At 56.1% G+C, this 18,630-nt stretch overlaps 3 protein-coding genes across 17 annotated transcripts in view; 1 reads left to right on the forward strand and 2 right to left on the reverse strand.

The window, feature by feature from the left end:
• The window catches only part of SLC6A9 (solute carrier family 6 member 9), a 41,087-nt gene extending 39,433 nt beyond the window's left edge, over positions 1-1,654 (forward strand). For all 6 annotated transcript variants that reach the window (XM_017881858.1, XM_017881857.1, XM_017881860.1 and 3 more), the window contains 2 exons: positions 113-283; positions 399-1,654. In XM_017881858.1, coding sequence (XP_017737347.1) covers positions 113-283; positions 399-593 — 366 coding nt within the window. In that variant the 3' untranslated portion in view covers positions 594-1,654. The remainder of the gene's footprint in view (positions 1-112; positions 284-398) is intronic.
• On the reverse strand, positions 1,609-6,560 carry CCDC24 (coiled-coil domain containing 24). 10 transcript variants are annotated; one of them, XM_017881874.1, is made up of 8 exons: positions 5,986-6,560; positions 5,468-5,643; positions 5,216-5,332; positions 3,860-3,937; positions 2,995-3,049; positions 2,468-2,537; positions 2,282-2,360; positions 1,609-2,196 (listed from the first exon to the last, which is right to left on the reverse strand). In XM_017881874.1, exons 2-8 carry the CDS (start codon positions 5,635-5,637, stop codon positions 1,959-1,961), a joined length of 807 nt encoding a protein of 268 aa, XP_017737363.1. In that variant the 5' UTR covers positions 5,638-5,643; positions 5,986-6,560; the 3' UTR covers positions 1,609-1,958. The 10 variants fall into 10 exon arrangements, with proteins under 10 accessions (XP_017737363.1, XP_017737361.1, XP_017737362.1 ...); XM_017881872.1 differs by having other exon boundaries at positions 5,468-5,535; positions 5,853-6,560; XM_017881873.1 differs by having other exon boundaries at positions 1,609-2,200; positions 5,468-5,535; positions 5,853-6,560.
• Positions 6,561-6,663: 103 nt separating this feature from the next.
• B4GALT2 (beta-1,4-galactosyltransferase 2) lies at positions 6,664-18,299 on the reverse strand. The gene is made up of 7 exons (XM_017881863.1): positions 18,194-18,299; positions 16,777-17,147; positions 16,333-16,568; positions 13,178-13,368; positions 12,833-12,955; positions 12,614-12,718; positions 6,664-7,526 (listed from the first exon to the last, which is right to left on the reverse strand). The coding sequence occupies exons 1-7, from the start codon at positions 18,226-18,228 to the stop codon at positions 7,376-7,378; spliced, it is 1,212 nt and encodes a 403-aa protein (XP_017737352.1). The 5' UTR covers positions 18,229-18,299; the 3' UTR covers positions 6,664-7,375.
• Positions 18,300-18,630: the final 331 nt, after the last annotated feature.

The following is an 18,630-nucleotide window of genomic DNA, read 5'->3' on the forward strand; positions in this document are numbered from 1 at the left end:
TGCCCCAAATGCCCCTTTCTAGTTTGGGAAGCCAGAGAGGAAAGGGTGCTGGTAGAGGGATGGCCTGGGTCTGGGCCAGCCTCATGCCCACTCCCACACCTGCCCCATGCAGTTTATTCTAGTTTTCACTGTGATCCAGTACCAGCCGATCACCTACAACCACTACCAGTACCCAGGCTGGGCCGTGGCCATTGGCTTCCTCATGGCTCTGTCCTCCGTCCTCTGCATCCCCCTCTACGCCATGTTCCGGCTCTGCCGCACAGACGGGGACACCCTCCTCCAGGTGAGGGTGGGGGAAGGCTGGGTAGCCAGGCGAAATGGGAGGGGCCGGCTGGAAGGGGCTTAAGGGCTCCCCCCTGACGTGCCCTGCCCCTATGCCCCATGCCTACCTCATGCAGCGTTTGAAAAATGCCACAAAGCCAAGCAGAGACTGGGGCCCTGCCCTCCTGGAGCACCGGACTGGGCGCTACGCCCCCACCATAATCCCCTCTCCTGATGACGGCTTCGAGGTCCAGCCACTGCACCCGGACAAGGCCCAGATCCCCATTGTGGGCAGTAATGGCTCCAGCCGCCTCCAGGACTCCCGGATATGAGCACAGCTGCCAGGGGAGTGGCCCTACCCCCACCCCGTGCTCCCAACACAGAGACTGGTGAGGCAGAGGTCAGGTGTCTCCGCCTGCCCCCTGCCACGCCCTGGCCAGGACAGCTGCTGTCATCTTGGTCACTACTGCTAGTGCAGTCATTCGTGCTCGTGCCCCCAGTGTTTACACGTCCTTTGGATGCCAAGATGGCAGCTGTGGGGAGGGGTGGGAGTGGAGGGTTGCTGGGAGGTCCAAAGCACTTTGGAGGGGTCTCAGGCCAGGTCCCCAGCGGTCTGGGCGGCTTTACGTGGCCTCTGATACCCTTATACCCTGCCCTGAGCTGAGGTTCTGGGTGGGCCTCCAGCCCCATGGCTAGTGCTCCTGCCCTCAGAGCAGACCCCAGCCTCTGCCAGGCACATTTGGCTCTTCCTCCCTAGGGGCAGGATGAGGGGCTGGGGGCTGTGCAGTGTTACTTGTCAGGCTGTGCTGCCCAGCCCCGTTTATCTGTGTAATTATTTTTGTAAACGTTGTATTCTCTGTGGTTGCCACCTCTGCACTCCCAGCCTCGGGTCCAGTCTGTCTTCCAGGCCTGCTTGCACCTCACTGGGCTGCTCCGGGGTCTCTGCCCCTCATTCCAGCCCTGGCTGTCAGGCCCAGCCAGCAGAGGACCGTGACCCAGCAGCCTGCCCAAAGCATTTGTTTCTGGGGGATGGGATGGGGGCTGCTCCACAGGAGGTTTGAGCCCAGCGCCCTGGGGAAGGGGACCCTGCACGACACCCCCTTGCCCTTCCTCTATCAGGCTAAAGGCCCAGTCTTCCCAAATGTGCTGCCCTTGTTCATGTGCCAAATGGCCCCAGCCCACATGCCCCTCCCCTCTCCGGAGCGGGAGCCCCTTCTGAAGTGTCTGAATCCCTGAAGTGTCCATTTGTCCGTCCTCTGTGCAGTGACAGCCCCGGCCAAGCCACCTCTAATCCTCTGTAGCAATAACGGTGCGCCGCCCATCCCTGCCCATCGTGCACCACTAAGATTTTAAAGTCCATAGATTTTAATGAAATTTCTATTCCTGTCTCTGAGTGGCTGCTGTGCTTTGTCTGGGTCCCCCAGGGGACAAGAGTCAGGCTGGAATGGGACCTCTGTCTGCCAGGCCTTTGTGGAGGCCTGGGAGGAGAAAGGCCAAAGGCTTTGATGATTGGGACCGATGCCCGGCCACTCAGCTCCAGACACCAAGGATCTGGCAAGGGGGTGGGGCAAGGGCCAGACAAACCAACAGCCTTGGGGTCCTGGCGAGAGCTAGTCCAAGACCAGATCTGAAGCTGGCTAGGCCAAGGCAGCTGAGGCAGCAGGCGCAGACGGGTGCGTCCTGGCAGAAGCCAGAGCCTACTCGGTGACCAGCCCTTTAGGCTGGGGCCTGGGGTGCTGCACTGGACATGGGCGTGGAAGCTGACCCTTCCCTGGGGCTGTACTGAAGCTGCCGTCCCCAGCGGTGGGTAGCGGCCTGGCCTCGAGGTCGAAGGCAGGGCTCCAGAGGAGGTGCAGGCAGGCAGCACTGGAGAGGTGCAATCCCACAGAGAGGAAGCAGGGGTCTGAGGCCCTGCATAAAGGATCCCAAGGGCCACTGCCTGGACAGGAAGGAATAAGTGTGGGGGGTGGTGGTCTGATCCTTCAGTCCACCCTGCCCTGTGTCTACTGTTGTGGTTTACCTGTGGGTGGGAGAGACACAAGAAGGCCCCACAGACACCTGCAGCTCCTGCTCCATGGCCTTCTTCTGTTCCTTTAGCTCTGAAGGAGAGATTCGGCTGAGCCAGTGCCCAGCTCTTCTAGGGTGTGTACAAGTGTAGGGTGGGAGCAGGAGACTGGGTGTTCTGGGCCCTGATCTGTGTCCTCACCTGCCAGGGTGGGCTCCAGGGCTGCCTCCAACGGGCGGCAAGGCCTCATATACTCCTCTTCCAGGCAGCGCTGCAGGGAGAGGCAGGGAGAGCTGCGTCAGTGCCCAGACTTAAGGTAGGGGTGGGGCAAGGCAGGATACAGAGGCCAAGATCCCTAGGGCATGCCCATGTAGCCCCTTCAGCTCATCCACCGTGAGGGCAGCCATGTTCCCCAGGGAATACCAGCCTTGCAGAAGAGCTGAGTTTGGCAAGATAGTGGTGGGGCCTGTACCCAGACTCAGGTCAAGTAAGGAGGCAAAAGACCTAAAACGGTTGGCCCTGGCCTTAAGGGCTCAGTTAGAATCCGGGGCCTCTAGGATTTTGCAGGTGCACACAAGCATGTATCCCTGAGAAATGGATGCAGGACTCACATAGCCTGTACACGCACCTATGCATGCACACAGGTACATGGGCCTCACCCAGGTGAGAAGCATGAGAGTCTACGCTCAGCAGTGAGGCTCGGGGGAGAGCCCAGGGCCTCGGCTCACCTGCAGGATGGGGATCTCCCTCTCCAAGGTGTGACACTCCTCCTCCAGAAGGCCCCTGGGACATGAGGGAGCAGCAGCCAGAACCCGAGACATAGGACCAGGGCTCAGCTGAGTCCACCACATGGCCCCAACCTCCAGCCTCAGCAGGAGCCCCACCCAACCTGTCCTTCCTCAGCCCACACTGCCCTCTGCTTCTTGGTGGGCTGCCCCAGCATAGACTTCTGGCCCCCACAAGGCTCTTTCTGGGCAGGAAGTGTCTTCCCCTCACCTACCTCACCCTGGCAGGCATCCTTCTCTCTCCCGCACTTCTGCACTGTGATTCTACTTGCCTCCATCTTCCTTCACATCACAGCCCTTCCTCTGCTTAAAATCCTCTGTGGCTACCCCCAGTGTCAAGATATTTATATTTATTTTTAAAACAGGGTCTTGCTCTGCCACCCATCATGACTCATTGTAGCCTTGCCTTCCAGGGCTCAAGCAACCCCCTCTCACCTCAGCCTCCCAAGTAGCTGGTACAGGCATGCACCACCATGCCCAGGTAATTTTTGTATGTTTTGGTAGAGATGGGGTTTTGCCATGTTGCCCAAGCTGGTTTCGAACTCCTGGGCCCAAATGATCCTCTTGCCTCAGCCTCCCAAATTGCTGAGATTATAGGCAGGCTCGGCCATGGCATCTGTGCTTGGCTGCTTCCTGAAAGCAACCTCACTAGCTCTACAGCAGCCAGCTCTTTCCACCTCTCAGCCTGACACACATGGGTCTCCCCACCAAGTATGTTACCTTCCTCCTCTCTCACAATCCCAGCACGTCAAGATCCATCCCTGTCTCCACCCCTGCCTACACACATGCAGGTGCCCCTGGGCCTCACCTCAGGCGTCTGGCCACCTGGTCAATGTTGGACACGTTCAGTTGGTCCTTGATGATGCTGAGATCTCTGTGACCGCTGCTGGCAATGAAGTCACTATCACTCTCCCCATGTTGCTCACCCCAGGCCTTCAGGACCCAAACATCACTTCTCTTAGACAACTGTCTTTCTTTTCTCACAAAGGCAATATAATATAGTGCAGAGTAAGAGTTTGGGAGCCTAGTTTTGCAAATGAGCTCTGCTACCCTTCATTGTGTGTGACTTCAGACAAAGCACTTATCTCTTCTGAGCTTTAGTTTCTTTTCTTTTTGTTTTTTTTTTTTTTTTTGAGACAAGATTATGCTCTGTTGCTCAGGCTGGAGTGCAGTAGCACCATCTTGGCTCACTGCAGCCTTGACCTCCCAGGCTCAAGTGCTCTTCCCACATCAGCCTCCTGAGTAGCTGGGACTATAGGTGTGCACCACCACACCTGTTCAATTTTTTGCACAAACGGGGTCTCACTATGTTGCCCAGGCTGCTGCTGCTGCTTTTTTTTTTTTTTTTTTTTTTTTTTTTTTTTTTTTTTTAGAGACAGGGTCTTTGTCACCCAGGTTGGAGTACACAGGTGCAATCATAGCTCACTGAAGCCCCGAATTCCTGAGCTTAAGCAATTATCCCACCTCAGCCTCCCAAGTAGCTGGGAATCCAGGCATGTGCCACCACGCCTAATTTTTTTTTCACTTTTTGTAAAGATGGGGTCTCCCTGTGTTGCCCAGTCTACTCTCAAACTCCTGGCCTCAAGCCATCCTCCTGCCTCAGCCTCCCAAAGTGCTGGGATTACAGGCATGAGCCACTATGCCCGGCCTTTAATTTCTTCTTGTGCAAAGTGCAGACTTTGCCCGCCTCAGGCTGTGTGAGGATTAGAATAAGAAGTTGCTGCCATCCACTTACGAATATTTTATCTCATTCAGTCCCAGCTGTAAATACCATTTGTAGCCATCCTCTTCAGCTCTCACTGCCTCCCTAACCCAGCCCTCACTCCTGTTCTCTAGGCCAGAGGAGCAATCGCCTGCTGGACATGGGTTCCTTTCTTCCCTTTTCCTACAAAGCTCTTCTCTCTTTCATCTCCCTGAAAACTGCTCCTCATACTACAACATGCAGATCAAATCACTTTCTCCAGGAAGCTTTGCCTGTCCCCAGGCTAGGCAGGTGTTTCCTCTGGGTTTCAGTAGCCCTCATGTGCTGATCTCTATCACAAGTGGCGGTGGAAGTGGCCAGCCTGTGACTGGAACCTCCTGCATGGAGCCAGGTGCAACCCACCAGTTGGCTAGGGCCCTCTGCCAAGCAGGGACAGATCCCTCTCTCCTACCATCACCTTACCTGGGCCCACCACCTCTCATCTGGAATATCTCCTGTTCTGGCAAATCACACCTGGGCTCCTCCAAGGCAAAGTGCAGGACCCTGGGGCTATATTGGACCCAAGCTTGGGCCTGGTCCCTGCAGAAGGTGCACAGGAAGGAAGATGAGAGGCTCCTTTCTGGAAACCACAGAAAAGGCAACCCTGGCTCTTTGTTAGGGGCAGGGCTAGCCCACCTGGTATCTGGGGAAAGGACCCAGGCCCGAGGCTCCCACCTGCCCTCACAGATGGCTTTGTGGCGGAGACCCTGGAGCAACTGCCGGAGTTCCTGGCGCAAGAGGTCCTTTAGGAGAGGCGGTGGTGCCAGAAGAGAAGAGGGGTCAGAGATGGGGCGGGCGCTGGGGGCTTGAGAGGATCGAGCCTCTTGGAGCAGTGCCCGTAACATCGCCACCTGCAAGGAGAGCTGGGATACCTTGCGACTGGGGAGGGGAGTGACCGGAATGGTGGGGGCTGGGGGAGTGAGGGAGGGGACGGAGTCAAAGGGGAGAGGGCCAGGACAGTGAGACCCAACAGGATCTCGGGAGTTCCCCGGCAGGGCCAGGGACCCGCAGGAGGTGGGAAATCACACCCAGGGGCGTGGCCCACCTTCCCTCTCCCCACCTCCGCCCGCAGCTCCAGGCTCAGGTCCACCGCCGCCTCCCCCAGAATCCTCTTCACTTCGGGTCGCTCCCGGAGCGGAATGTGCTCCTCCACCAGCTCCCACAGCGAGGGGGAGTGACGAAGCATGACCCACCCGCGCCGCCGTCCACAGCTCAGTCCTACAGGCCGCGGTCAGAGTGCGGGAGGTCCCGCGGGCCCGCCGGCAACGTTCACCAAGCCCCGCAGCTCTATGAGGCCCGCCCTCTCCCAAGCCCCACCCATGCTCTGCCGCCGGTCCCCTCAGCTGGGATTGCCCCGTCCAGAACCGCCATTCCTTGGCGCGCTCTTCTGCCAGGCTTTTGGCCAACTCGTATGCCGCGGGCCCAAAAGCCAGGTAGTGGGAACCAGCGCTTTAGCCCCACCTCTTCCGCGTGGCCATCACCCGGGAAACCACGCCGCGACTCTAGGCCCTGCCCCCTCCCGTGTGTGGTCCGGCGGGCGGCGCATGCCGGCTGGGAGTTCAGACTTACCTCAGTGCTCCACCGAGCCTTGACCCCAAGCACTTTGGGCTCGGCCCTGGGCACCTTTAGGCCTCCGGGAACGTGTTAAGACCTGAGAAATCTGGGTCCACGGGTTTATTATTTCGTCGCCTCCACTGGCCCGGAAGCAGTGCAAGGACAAACTTCCCCTTAAGGCCGGTGGAAGCCTAGGCCAGGATGGCCCGGGTCAGGTTTACTTGTTGGGCCAGGTATCCCAAGTGCCCTTCCACCACAACACACTCAGGGTAACCATGTTCAGGGACCCGACCCCCACCCCCAGACAAGGGAGCTGCTCCATTCACGTTTTTTACTAAAGCACCCACACAAGTTTCTGTGCAATGTACAAACACGAGCCGGCCCTGGGGCTCCTGCCTCCTCTCTCAGGGAGGCGGGAACCAGACTTACTGATCCAAGCCCCACCTGCCTCCCATGCAAAGGCCAACCCCAAGATCCCAGGCAGCGACACCGCATCCCCTCTGGTCCCCTCCTGGGGCAGCTCCTCAGCAGGGGGCGCACCAAAGCTTGCCCCCTACAATGTTGAATGAAAAGGTTTCCCCTCCCCTGGGAGCAAGGGGTTCCCAAGAGCTGAGAATTCCCCTGGAAGAGACACTGCCCCCTAGACATACCTCCCACCCTTCCAGGCCCTAGGGGACTCAAGGGGGGAAACTGAGGCACAGAGAGGTGGAGTGACCTAGCCCAGGCCACTCCGCGAGGCAGTGCAGGGGCTGGCCCGACCCTGACAGTGACTGGGGCTGGGCTGGGGGAGGGGGTCAGGAAGGAGGGTTGACTCCAAAGAGGGCCACACTTGAAGAGCCTGCCCAGGTAGGAGGCCCCCAAAGTGGGTTCTGAAACTTCCAGGTATAGCTAGGGGGCTTATTGAAGACCCTCGGAAAACAAAGCCCACAGTCTCTGTCCTGGAGGTCCTCCACAGAGCAGCTGCCAGCCAGGCTGTGGTCAGTCCTCTGGCAGGCAATCCTCGGCACCGAGAGCCTCTGTCCATCAGTGTCAGCCCCGAGGGGGCCACGACGGGGGCCGCCCAATGTCCACTGTGATATTGGTGAAGAGTGGCTGCCGAGACACCTCCAAGACCTGGTACCGCACTGACCCAATGCCGTCCCGCTTCATGGTCAGCTTCGTGTTTTGAATCTTGGTAAACCTAGATAGGATGGAAATGGTCTGTATCAGGGCTAACAACTGTAAACTACAAATATAATCCTACATCCCCCAATCAACTAAATGAACCCCCTTTTGGCCAAGGGGACCCCAGAGAAACCTTAAAAACAGGGTTTCCAGCCATGATGGGAAGGGACGTCAAACATGCCTTGTTATACCCACTCCCTTTTGCAGTTTAGATACAACAAATGACCAGGATTAACGTCAAAACAGAGATCACAAGACTGAGAGAATGCATTCTTTGTGTCAATAAGATACATAATTATAAATAGGATCTAAGGCCATGCCAGGCAAGGGTTAAGTCATGCACCTCTGCACTTAAAGAACAGACTATGCTCTAACTGCTGCAAGGATTTTCTTTTTCTGTAGCAGCTAAACAAGTACTGGACTTGAGATAACCAATATTAGAACAATTTGCATAATGTGGTAATATATTAAAGCTAAAAATAGCCGGGCGCGGTGGCTCAAGCCTGTAATCCAATCCCAGCACTTTGGCGAGGCCGAGAACGGGCCGATCACGAGGTCAGGAGATCGCAGAACCATCCTGGCCCTAACACGTTGAAACCGTCTCTACTAAAAAATACAAAAAACTAGGCCGGGCGAGGTGGCGGGGGCCTGTTAGTTCACCAGCTACTCGGGACGGGCCCTGAGGCAGGAGAATGGGGCGTAAACCCGGGGAGGCCGCGAGCTGCCAGCTGAGCTTCGAGATCTGGCCATTGCACTCCAGTCCGGGGGCGACAGAGCGAGGACTCCGCCTCAAAAAAAAAAAAAAAAAAAAAAAAAAAAAAAAAAAAAAAAAAAAAAAAAGCTAAAAATAATAGAAAAATATTTGCAGCTCACCCACTGCCAGATGCTGACCCCTACGCCCCTGTTCCACAAGCCGTAACTATAGCTTTGGTGGGACAAGAGACTGATTTCAGTAACTTTCTCCTGATAAGACCATCGGCTGTGAACTGGTTCTAGCCAGTTTACAGAGGCTGCACACTTGAGTACTTTTGTCTTTTTGACATATAGGGCCTAACTGCAATACATTTAAATATTAAGTCTCCACCCCAAAGTGAACATGGATGGTATATAACATGCATGTTTGTTCAATATGCATATGTCAGGATCCCCTCCATGAATATTCATAGCTCCTCCAATAACCTATTGACCAATCCAGTCAACTAAAATTCCTATCTCACTCCTCCCTCCCTCGAAGTGCCTGTTAAGGCTTTGGCTGGAGGCTCTGCTTCCTAGCCAATCGGATGGCCAGCCTGCAGGTTGTAACCCTTTATAAAGGAGAAATAAAGTCTCTTTTTCAAATTTGATGTAGTGGTTTTTTTTTTTTTGAGACAGAGTGCAATGGCGCCATCTCAGCTTACTGCAACCTCCGCCTCCCAGGTTCAAGCAATTCTCCTGCCTCAGCCTTCCGAGTAGCTGGGATTACAGATGCCTGCCACTGCATCCAGCTAATTTTTGTATTTTCAGTAGAGATGGGGTTTCACCATGTTGGTCAGGCTGGTCTCAAACTCCTAACCTCAGATGATCCGCCCACCTTGACCTCCCAAAGTGCTGGGATTATAGGTGTGAGCCACCTCATCCAGCTGATCTAGTGATTTTAAAGTTACCACCACCAAACCCAACATGGGATCTCTGTGGCCTAAGCTTAAGCCATCCTGGCTCCTTCCAGGGTTGACTTGGCAGGAGCCCTTCTGCTCTTGCATTGGCCCTCAAAACAGAGATCTCACCTTCTTCAGTCAGAAAACAGAAGTCTGACACTCTCACAAATCTCTCAGCTCAGACTTTTTTTTTTTAAAGACAAGAGTCTTGCTCTGTTGCCCATGCTGGAGTGCAGTGGCGCAATCTCAGCTCACTGCAACCTCTGCCTCTTGGGTTCAAGCGATTCTCCTGCCTCAGCCTCCTGAGTAGCTGAGACTACAGGTGCACACCACCATGTCCGGCTTTTTGTTTTGTTTTGGTTTTTTGAGATGGAGTCTTGCTCTGTTGCCCAGGATAGGAGTGCAGTGGTGCGATCTCAGCTCACTGCAACCTCTGCCTCCTGGGTTCAAGAGGTTGCCTCTCAACCTCCTGCCTCAGTCTCCAGAGTAGGGGGGATTACAGTTGCTCGCCACCATGCCCAGCTAATTTTTTTGGTATTTTTAGTAAAGATGGGGTTCACCATTTTGGCCAGGCTGGTCTCAAACTACTGACCTCAGGTGATCTGCCCACATTGGCCTCCCAAAGTGCAGGGATTACAGGCATGAGCCACTGCGCCCAGTCTTTTTTTTTTTTTTTTTTTGTATTTTTAGTAGAGACAAGGTTTCACTATGTTGGCCAGGCTGGTCTCGAACTCCTGACCTCAAGTGATCTGCCTGCCTTGGCCTCCCAAAGTGCTGGGATTACAGGCACAAGCCACAGTATGAGGTCAGCTCAGACCTTTCTATGCCTGAGACCAGGCATCCCACAGGCATCTCAAGCGCAATCAGATGCATCATTTTTACTCCCCACGCCTGTGCCATTTTCTCTGTTCCTCGTTCTTTAGTGACTTTTTCGCCAGCTATTTATTGACCACCACCACGTGCCAGGCTGTGCTCTAAGCACCAAGGCTACCGCCATAGCCATGACAGGTGGGGTCCTTCCTCTCAGGGCAAGTTGGGTTCTCTAGGGGAGGCAGGTAACAGAGAAAACATCGGAGTGCTAAGAGAGACAAGAGGGCATATGTGACATTGAGCTGAGGGCAGGAACAGAGCACTCCAGGCAGAGGTCAGAGCACATGCTGACCCTAAATTGGGAAGATTTTGCACAGCTGAGTAGCTAAACCTGAATGGGACACCTGGAAAAGCAGACTATTAGCCTGGAGGTTCAATTACACCGCGCAAGGGCAGGGCTCTAAGTCAGAGTGAGCAGTTCATATTTTCATTCTCACAGAATGAAATGTGTAAAGGCTTTAAGAAATGTTTAACCCAGTTTGGGGGGCAAGCCATAAACAGGGAAACCAGTTAGAGGCCACTGCAGTAGTCCAGGCAGGATCCCAGAGGTTGAACTAGGGTAAAGGTAGTAAAGGGGGAAAGCAAATGGACTCAAATGTTTTAGGGGTGGCAGTGATACAACTTGCTGATGGATTTGGATATGTAGGGTGAGGAAAAGAATAATCCAGAACTCCCGGATTCTAGGCCACAGCAACTACGTAGAGAGAGTTCACAGCGTTTGTGAACTCTGAATTTGGTATCAGGCTGGCTGGGAGAAGGACCTACAGGGTGTGTGAAATGTAAACAAGAGCTTCCTGACGCTGCTCTGTGACTTGTGCTAAACTTTCTGGGGGTGGGAGACTCAGAGTCGTCATACCCAATCCGTGAATCCAACATTCACAGAGTTCTTTAAGCCAGAAACTTCTTGCTATCTTGCTGCCTCTACAACCAAGCCAGACATGTGTAATTGATGGTGGCACCCAGGCAGGCTACTCCTGCAACAGGACCAAGGCTCCTGGCGTGTACTGTGGAGCTCCACTCCTCCCCCAGGTGCCCTGAAGCCCGTCTTCTCTTGGTCTCTTACCCGTTTCCTGCTGACCAGTTTTCATCAGAACTGCTTTTTCATCAGCTCCCTGCACTCCCCAGTGCCTCATGCTTCTCCGAGGCACCAACCCCACACCAGGGCTACAAACCACCTCCCCCACTCCTACCCCCTGTGTTCAGAGTAGAAAAACCCTCCTGCTCAAGCTGGAGACACAGCATCTCCATCCCCAGACCCTGTCCCACCATGCTCCCTTGGACTCCTTAGATTCCTTCAGGCCGGGCTGACTATCTCTCCTGCTCCACCCAGCGGCTATGCCAGGCTTTCGCCTTCCTAAAGCTCAAACAGTGTGCCTTCCAAACACAAACCCCACCCCGCTTCTCCCTGCTTCAGGTTCTTCCATGACTCCCCAGTCCTCTGGGACAAAAGTTAAACTCCCATCTGGTATTCAAGACCCCTGACACTTACATGGTGAAAGGGCAACAGAAGAAAAACCCCTAACACCCAGACCTGACTTTCCCTCCACCCCCCTGTCACTATCAGCCTTCAGAGATCTTAAAATCAAATAGCTTCAGACTCTTGGCATGTATCATACACGTTCATATTCCAGACACTTCCGGATATGATTTCCCCTTATCCGGGCTGGTTTCCTCTATTAGCCTGGGGAATGTAACACTGTGCCCAAGGCAGGCGTGAGGCAAATCTTTGTTAAATGAGTAACTATTTCAAACTCCAGTTTACCATCACCTCCTCCAGGAAGCCTTCCATCACCAATCCCTCTTCTGCCAAGAGAACACCTTGCCTTGATCACCTTGTACCATAACTGCCTGTTTCTATAACTATTTCCCTGCCTAGAATGAACTTTGTAAGGAAAAGCACAGATTGGGTATGACTACTCTGGGTCTCCCATCCCCAGAAAGTTTAGCACAAGTCACAGAGCAGCCTCAAGAAGCCCAGGAAGCCCTTGTTTACATTTCACACACCCTTTAGGCCCTTCTCCCAGCCAGCCTGATACCAAATGTGGCTACTTCCTAAGAGATACACCCACCTCCTTCAATTTCAGAGGGGTGGGCATTGTGTTTCCACACCCCCTTCCCATCCTGCTCAGGTCCCCTTTGTCGGGTCCATAGGAGCTGTGCCCAGCACCCACTGGCTCTTATCCTATCTGTCCCAGCAGGGGTCCCACAGGTGCACAAGTGAGGTCTGCGAGGGCACCAACAGGAATGCAATCTACTCAATTACTATTCAGGCCCTGACATTAAATTCTAGTCACCTCTAGGAATCAGGCCAGGGGTAAGTGATATTGGGCTGAGGCTGGGCTGGGGTTTGGGGGACAACGATCAGGGGTACCAGCAGTCACCTCTAGGACTCAAGGGCCTTGGATCACCTCAGGGAATCAGTGGCACTGGGAGTCACCTCTTTGGAGTCAAGGATGCTTGGAGATCCCCCACTGGGGGGTCAGGCATTGGGCAACTTGGGGTTAAGAGCTGGGGATATTGGGAAGTTGCCTCTGGGGAGTAAGGGGTGAGGGTGCTGGGGTCACCTCTGGGGAGTAAGGGTGAGGGGTGCGGGGGTCACCTCTGAGGGTTGGGTTCGTTATGCTTGTCGCGGTCGTGCTTGATCATGCGGTAGCGGCCGATTCGGATGTCTGGGCGTGAGATCTTCATTCCAGTCAGGGAGATCCTGAGGATAGGGTTGGACCGACTAGAACAGGCCCCAGGAAGGGCAACGAACCCCACCCAGTCTGTACCTCACCCCCCACCCACCCAGCCTATTCCCCATCCCATGCTTACTCACCGGTTGAAGATGTCATCATCCTCGCCACCCCAGCCCCAGTACTCATTGGGGAAGCCATTGATTCTCAGAAACTGAGCCTTACTCAGGCCTGACACACCTCCAAAGTAGCCAGCATAGGGCAGCCTGTGGCATGGGAAGTCAGGTGTCAGTAAGGGTCCCAAGGAGACTCCAGGGGAAGAACCAGAGACTGGGTTGGGGGGAATGTCCAATGGGGTCCAGGGAGGATCCAGCCTTGCCAGTGGGGTCTGGGCTGGGGCCAGGAGCAAGCGGGGCCCTGGGGCTGGAAGTGGGTCTGTGTCTGGTAGGGGCAGGAGGGCTGGGTCTAGTTGAGAAGACAGCCCTCACCGGAAGCCAAACTTGTCCATGGCAATGGCAAAGTGGCGGGGTTGGTCGCCGCAGCGGTATAGGTTGCGGTCATCCATGGGGACCAGGTCCACATCGCTGAAGATGAAGCAGTCATAGGCGGCATCCTCCTTCAGCGCCTCTAGGAAGCCCACGTTGAGCAGCTTGGCCCGGTTGAAGGTGTCCTCACCATGCTGGGTGAGGGGAGGAGCAGATCAGCTCTGGGCCTGTGACCAGCAAGCACCTGCCCTTTGCCACTCTCCAGAGCAGTCTCTGGGGATTTACCAGCCCCCTCACTGCCTGGCTCCTCCAGGCTCTCAGGATCTAGTCCAGCTTCTCGACCGGGATCTGGCCTGCAAAAGCCTTTCACATGTGGCTCCAACCTCCTCTCTGGCCACTGCCCTCATATCCTGAGGCCCAGCCACACAACATCCCTCAGCAGCCCCAGAATATGCCAGACTCTTCCTTGCCTCCAGGCCTTGGGGTTAGCAGTACCTGTGTTTGTCACACTCAGGGCTGGAGCGGCTCCCCTGACCAAACTTCCCCGCCCCAGTACACTTATTCCTTCCTTCCCATGGGCTTCCTTTATGCCAATACCCAATGACAACGATGGGTGGAGTTCTCATCTCATTCGCTCATTCAAACATGCCCTGCGGCTCTCTCTCCTTTGTGCTAGTGGGGATTCTGGAGATGGCCAGTCCTGGTCCCATTCCTGTTGTGTATAGAGTCATGCAGTGAGACAAACAACGAATGCCCCAAATGACCAGTGTCTAAGATGCAGGAGCCATGGGGACTGCGCCAGGAGCCTCAGGCTCCCTGGAACTGCATCCAGCTGCCTGGGCAGCCTCTGAGACCAGGACATGCCTGGGCTAGAGTCACTTGTCTCTCCAACAAAATGACAAGCAGAGGGCCTACAGGCAGTCACAGCCCAGTGAGTCTGGGGTCCCCTGAGAATTGGGGCTGCAGGAGTCCTGGCCATGCAGGCCTAAGCACTAAACTCTGGACTAGCAGGGAGCATTCAATGGGAGAAGCTGACCCCTGAGCCCCTGCCCCAACCCACAGCCTCCAGGCTAGAGCCAGAAAGCTTCCTGGAGAGGGGGTCGGTGAGCGGCCTTTCTGGAATGAGTGGAGAGAAAGGCCCTCCTCTCCACCAGCAAAGCCACTGCTGGAAGAGGTGGGAGCTGCTCCCCTCTGGAACCCTGACCTGCCCAACCCCACCGGCTCTCTTCCCTCCCTCTCCTGCACCTCCTCTTCTCCCAGCCCTTGGAGAGACCGTCACTTTCCTCCCAGCTCATCAGCACTCCTTCTGACCTCTCACCAGCAAGGAGCCCTGTGTCTCTCCCACATGGCTCATAAACATGCTCAATCCTCTCCCATCTGAAAAAACAAACCTCCCTCCAGCCACCATCCTACCTTTTGCCTTCCCTTCTCAGCAGGAATTTTTTTTTTAAAGAGTTGTCTCTAATTGGTTACTTCCATTTCGTCAAATCCGATTCCTTCTTCAACCCACTGCAATCTGCTTCCGCCCCCACTATGCCCCTGAAATGGCTCTCGCTGGGCCCACCTTGTTGCTAAATCCACTGGACGAGTCCTGGTCCACATCCCTCCTCACGCCCCCACAGTGCCCATGCAGCTGCCATGTCTCCTTCCTGACACTGACTGCCGGATTTCCGGGATCCCACACTCCCCTAGGTCTCCTCCGGCCCTTCTGGCCAAGCCGCTCAGCCTCTGTAGTGGCCTCTTTCTTCCTCCATCCCTGAAGTGTTGGCTTCTTCCTCTCATGCCCCTTGCTACCTGGCAGGTCAGACGTTGTTGGTTTTAGGGACCAGACCATCTACATCCTGGTGCTCCCAGATCCCTCTCTCCACTGCAGACCTCCCTTCTGGGTCCAGACTCATTTGTCTAACTGCCTGCTAAACATGTACTTCCCACAGGCACTCAAACTCATCACACGCAAGAAAGGCTTCAGAGTCACACTCCCCCAGAGCTGGCCCAGCTCCTGTGTCCCCATCTCACTCACAGGCACAGCCATCCCCACAGCCAACAGCCGAGGCGGAAACCCTTGCGCTGTCCTGACATCGCTCTTTTCTAACTCTCCACTACTTGCGCAACATCCCCACTTCTTCCCCGCGACTCCCGCCCCACTCATCCGCAGGGTCACCGCCTCTCTCCTGGGCATTGTCCTCTCTTCCAGACAGGCCACCTTGCCTCTAATCTCCCCTTTCCATCCATGCTCCATATGCAACCAGAGCAACCTTTCTACAAGGCAAACACGCAAGTCACTCTCCCCTTATAACCTTACATGGTGCCCTGCCACCTTTGCGCTGGACTTACTGCCAGCATGCCTCCCAAGACGCTTCTCAGTTTGACCTCCAACTCCTCCAGCCTCATCTTTGCTACCCAGCCCACATGCTGGACATATAGTCCACACCTCAGCCAATAATTTGTGAACACAAGGCCAGTTCTCTCACTGGGCCTGCACCCTCCAGGTCCCTCTGCCTAGAATGCTGGCTTCTCTAGACCCTGATGCCTGTTCATCCCTCAAGACCCATCTCAGCAACTGCTTCCCAACCCCAGGGCTGGGCCAGGGCCCTCTGTGCTCCCACGGCCCCCTGCTCCACCTCCACTTGCACCCCATCATACGGGAGGGACCCAAGTCCAAGACTAGGAGGTCTCTGTGGTCGGGGGGTGGGGGGGACCTGCATCAGAAGTCCCTTCTGGGACCCGGTGGCCAGTCCTAGCCAGGCCCACCAAAAGCCTTAAGATGCTGAGCTGAGTGCCCTGGCCTCAGCTGTGGCTGGCACCTACCCCAAAGGGTTCTGCAGGCTTCATCCTTCTTTCAGGGTCTAACTCCCTCTCCTCAGGGCCCTCAACACCTCCTCCTACAGCATACCCTAGGCCTGCACCACCATGGGGTGAGCCTGCCAAGGCTAGAGAGTGGGGCTCAACCCCTTCTGAGACCATGCACACCCCTGCCAGTGTGCATGCCAACATTCACATGCACACACTGTGTGCACACATTCCTGTGCACACTGACAAACACAGACTACCCATGCCCAGGTACATCCACATGTCCACATGGCCATGGGCAGACAAGGACCCACAAACGCCCCAACCCACATATACACCAACAGGCACATGGGCCCCCACATGGGCACCTGGTTGATGACATAGACACCGTAGCGCAGCCGCTGCCGCCTCAAGATGGGGTGTAGATAGTGGAGCCAGTAGCGCAGGTGGTGTTCCCGGTGTCTAAAGGGGATGATGACCGCCACCGTCTGGGCTGGGGTGCAGTCGGGCGGTGTGTATCGGCCACCCATGAGCACGCCTGGGTTCTCCCTCTGCACCCGCTCCAGGGGCATGGGTGAGGTGAACTCGATCAGCAGTCTGCCCACTGCAGGCAGGACAGTGTCAGGAATCAGGCCAGAATCCACAGATACCAGCCCCCACCCTCAGCCTGGGGGTGGGCTAGGGAACCCCAAGAATAGCCCTCTTACAACAGACCTGGACCCTTGGCACTCCCATGGGTCCGGATGCCATTTCTCTAGTCAAATCAATAAAACACTGTTTCCCCACAGGCAGGCCCTACCCTCCAGGCTCACCAAGACCAGGTGGCGAGTCAGGACAGGGTGGCAGCATAGGAGCCGTAGGACCGGGCCGGGCACTGGGGACCTCAGGGAGCCCGGAGCTAGACGCGGTGGCGTTGGGCCGGGAGCAGTTGCTGCTGCTGCTGCTGCTGCTGCTGCTGGCAGCTGGGTGGAGAGCACGGGCAGGGCCTCGGGCACTGAAGCGGCTGAAGAAGGCCAGGTGCTGGGCGTAGACGTCAAAGTAGAGGATGACGGCCACGAGGAAGTGCAGCAGGCAGAGAAGGAGCACAGCCTTGCAGACGCGCTCCAGCGTCCCCCCCAGCAGTCTGCTCATCCCGCAGGCGGCCGCTGGCCCGCCCAGTGGGCCCGGGCATCCGGCTGCCGGCCTGAGCAGGGTGGGAGGGAAACAGATCCAGCAGGTCAGGGCAGGACAAGCAAGGCTACCCACCTACCTCCCACCCAGCTGCCCACAGTTGTGGGCCACACCTCGCACTGACCTGCTCATACCCTTTCCTGCTCACAGACTCAAGGACTTACCTGCAGACACCCAGGCACAGTTCCCGGCAACTCAATACTCACATCCTCAAGCACACCCCACTACTAAGCCACATACAATTACCTTCCTCCACCTCACAGACACACACACTCAGGCACTCACCCTTATTGCACAACTCTAAACACACTCACGCATTCCCAGGAACACAGACATGTGAACTCTGACCACACTGGTTTGTACCTAAGCATGGAGACATGTTTACCTATAGACCCCCATGTGCCCCTGTGCCTCTGAGAACAGACACCCCACAGGGCAGCATCCTTAACCCAGAACTCATGGCTTTGGGAAGAGGGAAGAAACGGAATACTGTGCACCTACCATGGAGGAGCACCTTATACTCATGACTGCATTTAGTCCTTCCAGGAGCCATGGTGGGAAGTGGTTTGGTCATTCAGATCCCAGGCCAGGCCAACTGCGACCAGGCTGGGAAGTTGCCCTCAGCATCCAGGGGGCCCAAATACAGACTGGATGTCTACAGAATCCCTTCCCACTGGAGCAAAACGTCAAAATATGGGGCAGGGCAGGGGACACCCCTCGCTTAAGACCTCAAAGCCAGCCCCTTGGGACTGGGACCACGACTCTGGGCCCTGTCCAGCACAGCTGGTTCTGATTCCCGGAACGGGATGCTTGGGCCTGGAGACGGGCACAGCACCGGGCATGGCAGGAAGGGGTCTTGCCTGGGCGACGGCTCCAGCTGTGGTTCCAAGAGAGCAGCAGCCACTTCTGGCAGTGCTTCAGGGAGCAGGGCGAGTCTCACAGGCACACAGAATCACAGGGACACCCTGGTCCCAGCTAGTCACCCACACTCAGACACACAGAGAACTACAGTCACAGACACACCCGGGTTGACAGTAACACACGAAGTCCCACACTCACAAACAAAGCCACTGCTCCTGGACTTCCACAGCCATACATCCAGACTCCCAGGCAGCTCACATCCAGACCCACGTGCAGACATTCCCACTCTCCCTCCAGCGCAGGGGTTCTGGGTCAGGCTGGTGGCCAGGCTGAGGGGTGCGTTTGGGCGGGGCTGGCAGGCTGAACACGTGGCACCCGGGGAGGGGCAGGCAGCACAGTCCGGGTGGGTGTGGAGCCTGGGGGCAGGGGAAGTGGGTGGAGGGCAGAAGATGAGGCAAAGGCCAAGGGGAAACGTGTATGGAACGCCTCCCCGCGCCATGAGGCCGGGGCGAGCGAGGACAATGAGGGAGGCCGGCTGGACGCGGGCGGAGGAGCCCAGGAGGGGCGCCGGGGTGGGGGCGGGGTGGGGGCAGCCAGGCCAGGGTCTAGCCGCCGGCGCCTCTCTCACCGGCTCC

The sequence above is a fragment of the Rhinopithecus bieti genome, unplaced genomic scaffold (genome assembly GCF_001698545.2).
Source record: "Rhinopithecus bieti isolate Rb0 unplaced genomic scaffold, ASM169854v2 scaffold_12155, whole genome shotgun sequence".
NCBI lineage: Eukaryota > Metazoa > Chordata > Mammalia > Primates > Cercopithecidae > Rhinopithecus > Rhinopithecus bieti.

What these genes read in the sequence shown, in the direction of transcription:
- B4GALT2 (XM_017881863.1), bottom strand. Translation starts at nt 18,228, where the DNA reads ATGGCTGTGGAAGTCCAGGAGCAGTGGCTTTGTTT. An exon ending in GATGATGACATCTTCAACCG is followed by an intron (nt 12,719 to 12,832) that starts GTGAGTAAGCAT and finishes CCCTATCCTCAG; the next exon opens with GATCTCCCTGACTGGAATGA. An exon ending in AACGAACCCAACCCTCAGAG is followed by an intron (nt 7,527 to 12,613) that starts GTGACCCCCGCA and finishes CATCCTATCTAG; the next exon opens with GTTTACCAAGATTCAAAACA.
- CCDC24 (XM_017881864.1), bottom strand. Translation starts at nt 5,978, where the DNA reads ATGCTTCGTCACTCCCCCTCGCTGTGGGAGCTGGTGGAGGAGCACATT. An exon ending in GCCTGGAGCTGCGGGCGGAG is followed by an intron (nt 5,656 to 5,852) that starts GTGGGGAGAGGG and finishes AAGGTATCCCAG; the next exon opens with CTCTCCTTGCAGGTGGCGAT. An exon ending in AAAGCCATCTGTGAGGGCAG is followed by an intron (nt 5,333 to 5,467) that starts GTGGGAGCCTCG and finishes CACCTTCTGCAG; the next exon opens with GGACCAGGCCCAAGCTTGGG.